Genomic DNA, 12,548 nt, shown 5'->3' with positions numbered 1-12,548 from the left:
ATGTATTGTGAAGTTAACTCAATATATAACAAAGCCCAGAGGTGTGGCTTTGATCTTCTCTTGCAGAGAGTTGTGGCATTCCCTGTTCTGGCGTATGAGAACTCAGGTGGCTCTTCACACAATAGTACAGGAAAATAACTTCAAATCACAGACTAAACAGGGAGCTCTTGAAGTCCCTCTAGAATCTGCAAAAGGAAGAAGAAACAACCGGATAATACTGTTTTATTCTCACCCAATGTGATATTTATTTTTCATGGGAAAAGAGCAGCATGCTGCTAACTGAGACCTGCATGCATTGTAAATATCTTATCTCTCCGCAGCACAGGTGGGGTCAGCTCGTTTTCAGTGCAATCAATTCAAAATGTCAGCAGAAATTCTAGTTTATTTTCCACAGTTGGAACATTCAGTCTCATTTATTTGTCAGCAGGTTGGATATATGTCGAGACGGGATTCCTGTCACCCTGCAAACTACACTAGTCTTCCTTCCTGCAGAGCGTGTTTTCGTTAGCCAGCCTGATTCCTGATCTGTATTGGCCTCACTGCATGTTTCACAAGACCTGCAGCTCTCAAAAGCACCACAATCAGTGTATCTAAAGGTACAGCAACTACTGTAGTTCAGTAATCACATATATTTATACTGTAAGGTTGATTGTAGATTTCACTCTTTTTTTACATTTGCATCCACCTAACTCCATTTAATATTCTCATGTTCTCCAGGTCAAATATGACCTGATCTGGCTTTCCCATGATGATAAGTCCTCTTATTAAAAGTCATATACAAATTTATTTTCTATTAAGGCATTGTCTGTCACTCATCAACAATGGGTGAATTAATGTGTTTAGTCCAGATAGACAGTATTTGAGCAGCCTATATGACGATGATTCTTACATCAAACAGCTGCCACAATATTTTTTGGGTTTTTTTTTTCTGTTGTTTGCTCAAGACTCTGAGTCACTTCCTTTGGTAATCTGTGTATACCGAGTGTCTATGTGTATTAGCGGGGGAGAATGAGTAAGGAACATACAGCAAGCTCTCCAGGTGATGCTACCTGCGTGTGTGCACATTAAGTAGCCCCAGGTTATCGTCTGTGCTCCATAGTTACTGACTAGTTATTGACTCAACCACTGCTGGTTGAAAACAACCTGTACACTATCATGATCTGCTGAATTTTTTATAAAATATTTTACAAGTTTTTAATGACAGGATCTCTTCTGTAAAAGTCGTCAGTTTAATGAATTTTAAAAAAGAGAAGCTAAAACACAATGTCGGAACAAACAATTAATTTGATTGTCGATCACTATAAATGTGAAACAGACAAATGTGTTTTTGAACATTGTAACATGACAACAATATCAAACCCTTAAATCAAACATTTTTAAGTTCAAATAAGTCACTTATCCATAGTCTGTGTACGGGGAAAACTTGGTTTGTGTACCAATGCGGTTCTTTTGACTAATACTGTACCATTCTACAGTATATAGGAGGTGTGAGTGGTGGAGGTCAGGAGCTGAATGAGTAACTTAACTGCAAACTGAAAGCTGCTGCCACCTAAAGGTGCTGGATGGGGGAATAGAGCATCAACAGCAAAATACATTGTTAGTAATCACCTTTCAGAACGAGGCATAGAAGTGTTTTTCGATCTGGGGCCTCTGTCAGCAGGACAACATCATTTGTCGGTGTTTTCTGAAACCACTTTGAGTCACTACTTTAAAAATTAAGTATTTTTTCTTATCTAACATCAGTATGGCTTAAGTTTAAGAGCAAAACCAGCTTGGTTAGGGTTTGTTGAACGATTCAAATGGTGAGCTTTAAAAAAGCAAACTTGATAGTGTCATAGCATTTTGTTGGCTCTATAAACATGTAACTCTATTTCCCTCTTTGCTGGACAAGAGTCATCATTTCACCCGGCCACTAGAGGTCTATGTCTTAGCATACGTTGTTTTGGGGCATTTGCTGGAATGACTGATGCTGTCGTTCAGCCTCCCCAAGTTTTCTAACATCACTCTGCTCCTCTTTCCAGGATACTGGCTCCCTGTTGCATGGTTGATCCAGCCCAAGTCTCTGGTGCTCGCCTACAGGGCAGTGAAGGTGAAGTGCTCCTTCTTATATCCAAGATATGGAAATACACAAAAAGCACAAATGTCTCATTTCCTTTTAACTCTTGATCCTATAGGTTGTAACTATAGGTTGCTTTGGACAAAAACGTCTGCTCAATGAATGTAATATGTAATGAGATTGCCTTGACTTTCCTTATAGTGAAAGGTTTAAAATCTACTATCAATGATAACTATTGCATTTGAAAGTGACTAATAATACTAATATCAAGAGGAAGATGAACATAAGTGAATTTGCTGACACAATAAATTGTAAAGTAGTAGATTGAACGATGCTCAGGCAGTGATAATGGGCTACTAATGACATTACAATACAAGAATCCACTTTGGCAGCCAAGCTACAAAGTGGTAAGTGGTGATTTAAAACATCCTATGGCATTCATTTAAAGTAAGGGATGATAAAAGAGCCAAAGGGATGGATAACTGAATTCCACTAGGTGATGGAGACCACATATTGTGGTTAGAGGGGATGGTGATGATGACTTATGTACAGAAAGTGGAGTTTGTTTTAAGGATATCAGAATGTCGCTATGATTTCTTGGAGACTTTTGTTTGGATTTACTGTGGCTTTGTGGCAGATTGCTGGCAGATCCATCCAGGTCATGTGTGAGTGGCTGATGGTCTGGCTTCTGCTCAGTGAGGACAAGACAGCAGAACAGATGCATACGTGTGACAATACCCAGAGAGGGAAATAGCAAAGCACTGGGTTGAATAGACAGTAGAGCTGACAGAAAGAATGAGGGTTTTATAAGGGGAAAGGATATGCTATGCAGGAACTAATGCACTTTTGAGAGGTTAAAATGGACAGGGAATGGAATTTTAAGACTGGTTTTCCAACATCTACATCTGATACTCGGAAATACTTGATGTAAAGTATAAAATGGTGAACATAAGTATGCCCAATAGTATGTTAGTAGTATGACTGCTGTATTTATTTTCCCCAAACACCCTATGTACTGCCTGAGGCTGTGCAGTTTGAGATGTTTATTAAACCTACTAACTTACCACTTCAGTTATTTCTGGTATTTTCTTCTGATATAAAGGATCATAAAACCTCTGGATAACCAAAAATGTTTTGCTCAAATATTTGCAATTATCTTTGCCATAATTTGCACCACCCAGAGCAAATACATGAATGTTTACATCTAATCCTGTTTTCTCAACATTTACTTTTTATGAAATCACACCACTTCTAACTTCAATTTACATTCTTTTCTTTGAAGGTTTGTCCTCCAAAATGTCAACAAAACATTAAGCCTCATGCAGGAATGTGTTTGTATTCCAACTCTAAACTTCTCTTAAATTTCTCATTGAGTTGTCCAAGTAGCATGCAGCAAACCCTCTTAACTTCCAACAGATAAATAAGGAAGTTAACGTTTATCAGATGTCATAATTAGCACAAAAAACACTTCTTAAGTTTAATTCACAAATATTTGTGAAGTTCACACCTTAGAGCCTTACAAAGACAACAAATAAAAACAAATTTACTAGAGTTAGCAGTCGTGTTAGGAGAACCAAAATACTACAGCAGTTGCTCACAATGTGTCATCTGTACTATGGCAGAAATAAAGAGTGAATGATTTGACATGAAGATACTAAGCAAAGTGATGTATGACTATTGGCGCTTTTCCACTACACCGTTCCAGCACGACTCGCCTCGACTCGCCTCGGTTCTTTTTGCGTTTCTACTAAGGAAAGTACCTGGTACCTGGTCCTTTTTTAGTACCTGCTCTGGTGAGGTTCACAGCGAGCCAAGCCGGTACTAAAATGTGACGTCGACACACTGCTGGCCGCTGATTGGTAGTTGTCACTGGAAGTGTCATGAGCCATCCCACACAAGAATCAAACCCGGCATTTTTAAATACCGGCAGCAGCGTTACAACCATAGTTACAGCCATACGGCTCAATTTTTTTGCTTTGTGTGTGACAAAAAGCCTCATACAGCAGCAAGTACACCACTGCCTCAATGTCCTCCATTGTTTATGTGTTTTGTGTCGCGTATAAAACGAAGTCACGGCAGTTTCGCGGAGCCATGCTATGACGACCCCGCCCACGTTGAGTAGGTACTTTTTTGTAATGGAAAAGGAACCGTGCCGAGTCGAGGCGAGCCGAGGCGAGTCGTGTTGAAACTGTGTAGTGGAAAAGCGCCATAAGACAGCAGGCGGTCAAGGGGACACAGACGAGGTAATAATAGTCTCCACAGCTGACAATGTGAAGGCATTCAACACATCTTATTCCTATATCATTACCTTGATCTTTCATTAGCTTTATCTAATAAATATTACTCTGCCTGATTGTGGAATTAGTGATTCATTGCAGCTTGATTTCCTGCAATAAGACATAGTTAGTGGCTTGTAACTTGATATATTACCTTTTTTTAAGGCCAAAACATCCCTGCTGATTTTTCTTTTTAGCTATTTTTCTTTTAATTTCAATTTTCTTAGTCTCCTTTTCCTGAGACTACACAGTATTAGCTTATGTGATATCATGAAACATGAACACAGGCTTTTTCAGGCCATTTTTTTAATTACCTTGGTTCCGCAGAGTGTCTCTGGCTGAATACATGTTCTCATTAAATCTTTGTGCAGGTATTCAAAGCATTATACGCCTCTGAGCTAGACTTGCTGTACCATAAGAACCAAAGCAGCCGACCAATTATCTATAGGTTCCTCTGAAACCTCAGACGATAGACGCTTATGTGACATTTAAGCATTTATGAGGATGAATATGAAAGACTGTTTTTAGAGGGCTGGAATGTGATAGAGTTCAAACCGCATTTACATTCACTATGTGAGAAAAATGCCTGCTCACACCTCTAAATATAATCTAATCTGTTCTGCTTTAAGTTCCAGCCATGACTTTTGGTATTCACATTGTTTAATAAATCATCAAAATATACTGCTGGTAATAAAATGCTTTATATAAAATTCATACTTGGGGACAATGGTGCCACTTCCACAGCATAAGCAGAATAAATAATTATTTTATTTCACCGAGAGGAAATATTGCTTTCACTTCTGGAGGGTAGGAATGTAAAACTTTCTGTCTCTTTGCTCCAATTTATGGGTCCATTCATCATTAAACAATTACATAGGCAAAGAATTCAATTTCCCTCCTCTCATTTCTTCTTTCATTACCATGTTTCCCAGAAAGGGCAAAAACATAATTACAGAATGCAGCAACACACTAACAAAGAAATATCGACTGTTGGCTTATAGGAGAACATTTGGTGTGAATTGTGAAGGGGTTTTTGTTGCTAATAATGTTTTCCTCTCCATTATCCTGGAGACATTTTTCACCACAGGCCTGCAATGTGAGAGAGGTTTATATTTAAAAAGAAGGGAATAACTCCTCTTCAGTCCCATAAATCTACCTTTGTTTTGTAAGCAAAAACAAAATAAGCTGTCTTTACTTGCAGATCAACTGTGACGCAATGTGCAGGAGGGAATGAGTGTGTGTGTGTGAATGCCTTTTAACATGTGCCAAAGAATGTGAGCATTGTGTATTTTATTGTATGTCAGTTGGATGCTTGAATGAAAGAAGATGCATAGCAGCACATGCATGTCTTCCTCTTTTGCAGCCAGCCACAATTTTTGGACACTGGGTTGGAACTGGAGTCGACTCACATGGGAGCTCATTTGGCAGACCAGCCTGTCACCGGGGAGCGTACAATATGAAAGCTAAACCTAATGAAAGCACACACAGCCAAAACCTGCCGGCTAACATCTGCCCCAGACTTCAGCTACAACCAGCTCCACTCTCATGTCAAGGCAAAGCCAAGCAGTTCCCATTTCCAACACTCTCTTTTTCTTATGGGAGTTGCAGGTTTATATGATCTTTTGTGTGTTGCATGGGCTTTGTAACCCATGGAGCTGGGAAATCTACCAAAAACGTGGTCTGAAAATTGAAAACTACAGGGATGTTTGAATAAACGTGGGTCCTTTTTTCCCCCCCATTTCTGGGACTTGTGTTGCAGATGTGTACACAGACAGCGTAGATAAACATAAGCTCTCCTCATCCATAGCTGACAGTTTTTTTCATGAGAAACAGCACATTCATTCATTCACAGCCAATCTGCCATGTTCATGTGAGTTTGTAGGGTAGAGGTGGGTTTGTGCGAGGGGGTGGGGGGGACTCAGTTTTGTATTCTTGCAACGTCTCAAAGAATCCGTTGGAGGTAGTACACACTTGTAAGTCTTTACAAGACTATTATTACTACTGCTGCTGTTGCAGAAACACTGTGTATCTACAATATTTATGCTGGCAGCAGTGCTCCAGGGATTGCAATGTCTGCCAGTTGGTTAGTCCACCACTTTGGTCCAGAGACAAATATTGGATGGAAATATTGTACATATCTTGACATGCATGGACAGAGGATGAGGCATACCGACTTTGGCAATCCTTTAGTTTTTCATTTAGCAGGTCAGAGTTTTCAATTATCCACTGAAAAATGTTCACATCAACAGAACTGGTTTGGTTTCCAAGATGATGAATCTTGACTTGAGTGAAACCCTGGATATATCCTCTGGCGACACCAATAGGTTGAGACTGGTGGTTTTGAGTAAAAGGTCTCAACAACTATCAGATGTTTAGTACAGACATTCATATTCCCTTCAGGATAAATTATAATAACTCTGGTGGTCTTTTGACCTTTCATCTTGCACTGGTTTGCGATCAAATAACTGAAAAAATAATGAGATTCTATCAGCCTCTGCTGCACTTTGCATTCAGTGCTATTTAACAATAATGTAAATACAGTGTCACAGAGCTGGTACCATGGCTGTAGACTGTAGTCTTGTTCTCATCGTCATATTTGAAATGATCAGTTAACATTCATGCATGTAGACCTTTTATGACATTTATATCATTTGGTTTTAAACAAGTCATAATATATACCAGTGGTTCTCAAACTGGGAAGCTACGTCCTTATGTCTCACAACTCTGAATCATCCACAAAAGGGTGCTTAGTAGAAAATTCTAGGCCCCATTGAAATACACCATTATTTGAAATGTAATATAATAAGCAATATGCTTCTTGCTACTTTACTTGAACTTTTCCCATGTTCATAGTGATACTTGCATTGAATTTACAAAAGTTTTGAAGTGTCTGACCTTTCAGAGAGTGTATGTCATTTTCAATTTTAATGACTGAAGTTTGAATTTTACCCTGTGCAGTGTGAGAAGCTGCATTAGTCATGTTAGGCTGCGAGACTACCATCTGTTTTGCAAAATTATCCTCACTAATTAGTCTGAAAATAAGAGTGGTCAAATCAGTCAATAACTGATAAGAGGGGGACAAACAGCCGCACAGCGCTAACAGCTTTTCAGATGCAATCCAAATGTACCAGTCCAATCAAAATGCAGTCAATTAGTATAAAGAGGTCCACATAACACTGAATGATTATTCTGAATATCACCATGGAAACACAACTGACTAAAAAATTCAGCAGGTTTGTACCCAGGGTAATGTCAGGCTATTCTAGCTGTCATATTTCTTTTGAAATGTATCTGCATTACTGTAGAAACATGGTGCCAATATATGCAATCAGTATGCTGTCCTAAAAAGGACATAATTGTATAGCTCCTTGACAAATAACACAAAGGAAATAATAGCAAAATGTTTCTCTATAACACATTGTATGTATATGAGTGTCATTCTAGCGTCCTCATTAAACAAGAAGAGAGTTTGTACTTTACAGGCCTCATTTGTACAGGAATGCAAAATAATGCTCACACTTTCAGCAAAGAAGAAGATATGTTTCATGTAATGTGGCTAAATGAATGCTTTGGACATGGACATCACTGACCTACAAAGTTAACCTTGTTTCTTTTGTATTTTTGGAGGAGCTGTAGCATTTGGTGCTCTGATAACTGAAACAGCCCAGGGGGCATACAGGCTCAGAATCCAAAGATACTCTGTGGCTCCTAATGAGAGTGCACAAATGAGGGACAGCATAAGAGATGTGTGCTCTGCAAAAGAAGAAGAAAGGTGAAAAAGAAGCCACTCATTTTTGATGTATCATACGAGTAGATTCAGCTGTGATCTAATAGAAAACAATAATGACAACAGTCTTTTCACAAGTATACTCTAATAAAGGTATGAGCTCTGCTTCCTTGGATCATAACACTTTGATCAGTAGTTGAAACAGCGCAATAGACCTGTATTAATATACCCCCCATCTTATAAATTGGTAATCATCAACATTGCATTAATTGGGTCTTGGGTAAACATTTCTTTTAAGAATGTTCTTTTCCACATATGCCAATTTACTGAGGCTCTAACTTATGACACTTAGGTCTGATACATTGGTGGTAAATTAGGTGAAATGTAACAGCAGGGATGTTTATAAGTCAGCAGTGAATCCTAGATATTTACGTAAATGCTACGCAGTAAATGGTTATTTATCACTCAATGAATCTATCTAGTAAAATACTGCAATAAGATAGGATCACAGTTAAATGAAAAATACATTTTCCAAGTTCTAATGCTGTTTCCCTGTGTTAATTATTCATTTGTGATATTGTAAATTTGTTTAACATAATCATTTCTGAGTATTTTTATATCAAAGTCCCTGCCTTTTCTTTTTATATTGTAAAAGTACTTTTGATGAGTCATCTTGTTCTCAGGAAGGATACATATATTTCTCCAATTGAATGTGATTTAGGGTGCTCTAGCTAAGCAGGTGTGGGAGGTGTGTGGGAGACTTACAGTCCTCTGCAGCTCGATACCCACCCTCCTAAGATATTTCCTTCACTTGGAAACATATCACACACTGAAACTAAGCACAGTCTAATTTCTTTTTAATTGGGCTTTAAACATTAGCAATGTCTACAGTTATTAATATTTAGGAACTATTTTCAGATACAATATTGCTATTAAAGTTAATTGACTCTTTAGTGGAGTATTATAGTTGTGGACCACTGTATCATATTAATATATTTCTAACTAGTAGTCAGTGTTTATAAAGTTCTTCCCAAACTGTGGTTGTGTCATTTTGCATGTGAATATGTCTGTAAACATAAAGATGATTCAGTTTCATAAATAATGTGCAAATTACTTGCTTCATTGTTGCTATGATAGAAAATGTTTACTCAGTAGTCATAAGAAGATCAGATGTCTGTTAGTGAGGCTGAAGGGAAAACGATTTCATCATGTTTTAGTCATTTAGTCAGACTCATTGTTACAAATACATCTTTGTTTATTTCACATACATTTTTTTTAACTTTTACTTTTGAAGTTTTCACAATCTAAATGATTCAACAACAAAATGAGGAACTACCACAACATAGTCCAAATTTCCTACAGCGGAAAATGATGCAAATGTCACTGTAGTTAAATTGACACATGTATTTTGCCATCCAGCAAAGGTACAGTTAAAGGAATAAAAATAGACAAAAATAGGACAAAAAGGTGGTTCATGTATATACTTTGACCAATACTGGGTCATCTTTATGATGATCCGAGTGTTACGTTAGATCCTGAACAGTGTCTGAGGACTGATTTTAGTAAAATTCTCAACATTTTTCATAAATAAAATTATTTTTTGTTCCATTTTCATTGATAAATAATATATATTTATTTATATCTAGGAGTCAGGGACAGATAATCGCCCATAGAAGCCCTTCCTGAATCCATGGAAACATCAAACGTCTGAAGAATGTTCTTGCTGAACATATGGGGTTATATCAATTTTGGCTAATGCATCCCATGAATATTGCTATGAATAGTTCTTTTGAATGAGTATGTACATACAGTACATGTACATAATGAAGCTTTAGGTACACATATGCAAAGTATTGAACATAGGAAATTATGGTCTGTTTCATTGAGTTGTTCAGTGAATAAGCATGGCGCAAGACTAAACAAAGTAGGTTAATAGCTTAGATACAAATGTGTACTGTACATGGTTCAGCTGAGTCTGTTGATCCAACCCCAAATTGAAGGGTTCTGTTTTGGGCATATAAATTTCAAAAAGCTGATAAATGACACCTATTCGCTTCAGGTCCCCTCAGTGGTAACAGTTTTCACTCATCCAAGTAGAAGAAGTTGCCTGCTGGCAATTATGTAAGAGGATGTCCAACTATGCTTTTCTGTGTTTGAAACATGGTATCCAAGCATTTAGTCAAGATCCAGTGATTTAAGGTACTGTTCGTTTTGTTACGAAGCCCCAAACGTTTTCACTTCCACTCTTGCTGCAGTAGTGGGAAGTTCAGTAGTCCTATTTCCAAAAAAAAAAAATACATTGTACTTTGGGCATTTCCATAATCCAGATTCTTGGATCTATAAAATAAGTCACATCATTTTCATGTTAAAACGACGAGGACCAGCTTGTCCATCTGCCGAGTCAACATTGGTGCCGTTAGACTTTGACCGAGGCACATATTCAACATCTATGTTGTTTTTATGTTTTCCTTTCCCTCTGCTCCAAACGAAAAGGAGCAGGAAACAAAACAAGACCACTCCCAGGAACGTGAAGCAACCCATGGCTGTTGACACTAAAATAGTCTTTAGGTCCAAACCGAGGGTCACACCGGTTGTCCCATTGGCAGTGGTATTGCTGGGATCTGTGTAGTACTGGGTCCTGTTAGCGTACAGCGATCCAAGACTTTTCACCGCCAATGAAGTCATCAGGGTGTCATTCCCAGCAGTGTTGGATGCAAGGCAAAGGTACACACCACTGTCTTGTACCTCTGCTGACTTGATCTCCAGTGTACCGTTGTTGTGGACCGTAACCCGACCATGGCTCCTACTTGTCAGAACTCGTCGGCGTGGGGACAACCAGGACACAACGGGCCTTGGTGTCCCTTCAGCACTGCAGCGTAACATCGCTTGCTGGCCTTCATCCACAGTGATCGTTTGTGTTTTATTTTCACGAATTTTTGGCTTTGTGCATGTAACATAATAGGACAGGAGAGTTTCTTTAAACTCCTTAAAAGGCCTGCCGCGAATACCTTCAGGTGTACTGCACTCTGGCTGCGACTCACCAAAGAAGATAGAGTGCCTTTTCTGTAAGATCCACATCAGACGACAGTCGCACACTAAGGGGTTGTTGTCGATCAGAAGGACCTCCAGAGCCTCGGGAGATTGAAATACTCCCTTCTCCAGTGTGTCCAGTCTGTTGTGAGAGACGTTGAGGACTTTGAGCCCCCGCAGGCCCTGGAAGGCGTACGGTTCAATGGCAGTCAGCTGAGCTCCAACCAGATGTAGCTCTCGAAGCCGAACGAGTTCCATTAGCATCCCTCCTTCAATATGCCTGATGCGGTTGTAGGACAGGTTCAGGTGTGTCAGGTAGGGCAGATGCTTCAGGGCTTGGTAAGGGAAGGAGGACAAGTTGGTGTTGGTTATAAACAGGGTGGTCAGGTTGAGGCCATGCAGGGTGTTTGCTGGCACGTGGTCTAGTGAAGGCCAATTATCAATTTCTAAATGCTGAAGCCGGAACAACTTTTTGAATGAGTAAGGATGTAAAGTGCTGATGCTGAGGTATCTAAGATGGAGACTAACCAGGTTGTGCAGGTGGGACAGAGCCTCAGTGGGTACAACAGTAAGGTTGCACCTTTCCAGGGTGAGTATCTCAAGGCTTAACAGTCCACTGAATGCACGGTGAGAAATGTAAACCAGATCATTGTCACCCACTTCCAAAAATTTTAGATTGTGCAAGTCCTGGAACATGTAATCCAGGAGGATGACAATCTTGTTGTCACTTATATCCAGCCGAGTAAGATTTGCTAAGCCTGTGAAGACGCCAAGAGGAATGAGCTTGATACGATTGCTCTTAAGACTGAGCGAGTGCATGTTAAACAGGGCGTTGAAAGCTCCAGGCTCAACATAACTGATAATATTTCCACTGAGGTCAAGTTCCTCAAGCCCCGGAAAGGCAACAAAGTCATCCGGGTTGATCATTGTCAGCTTGTTCTTACTCAGGTCAAGGATCCTGGTCTCGGTTGGGATGCCGTCTGGAATGGTGGGCATGCGCTTGCGATGACAGACAACTGCCTTGCTCTGCGCTGAACACTCGCAGCGTGAGGGACATCCCAGGGCAGAAGTCACAAAGACAGCCAGGAGGGCCAGTCCCAGGAATGGTTGCCAGCATGAGACGACCGTGTGCAGCATGACTTTGCTCATACAGTCAACCATTCTGTCACGGTTCTGCAAGAGAAAGAGAGAAAAAGAGAGACAAAGAAAGAAGTTAGTGAGTAAATCAGGTTGGACTCAGTGATAGACTGAAATATACACCAAATGATCAAATAAGGAAATGTGCTTGGACAAACAAGGGACGTCAAGGAGCACAAAGTAAAATTTACAGCAGAGAAGCAAGAAATGGTTGGTGAATTACAATGCTGAGTTTGAGGATGAATGCTTATTTTAAAATAAATAACTGGAGGTATACCGTAATGATGAAATCACAAGAACATATAAACAATTAAGAATTAGT

The 12,548-nt window shown here is 39.4% G+C and overlaps 1 protein-coding gene across 1 annotated transcript; it reads right to left on the bottom strand.

Annotated features, from left to right (window-relative positions):
- Positions 1 to 10,408: 10,408 nt before the first annotated feature.
- Positions 10,409 to 12,262, bottom strand: lingo2 (leucine rich repeat and Ig domain containing 2). Its single transcript, XM_062425821.1, has one exon. It carries the CDS (start codon positions 12,248 to 12,250, stop codon positions 10,409 to 10,411), a length of 1,842 nt encoding a protein of 613 aa, XP_062281805.1. The 5' UTR covers positions 12,251 to 12,262.
- Positions 12,263 to 12,548: the final 286 nt, after the last annotated feature.

This window comes from Scomber scombrus, chromosome 9 (assembly GCF_963691925.1).
Source record: "Scomber scombrus chromosome 9, fScoSco1.1, whole genome shotgun sequence".
NCBI lineage: Eukaryota > Metazoa > Chordata > Actinopteri > Scombriformes > Scombridae > Scomber > Scomber scombrus.
Note: the sequence above shows the minus strand (reverse complement) of the source record. Positions and strands in the feature narration are given on the sequence as shown.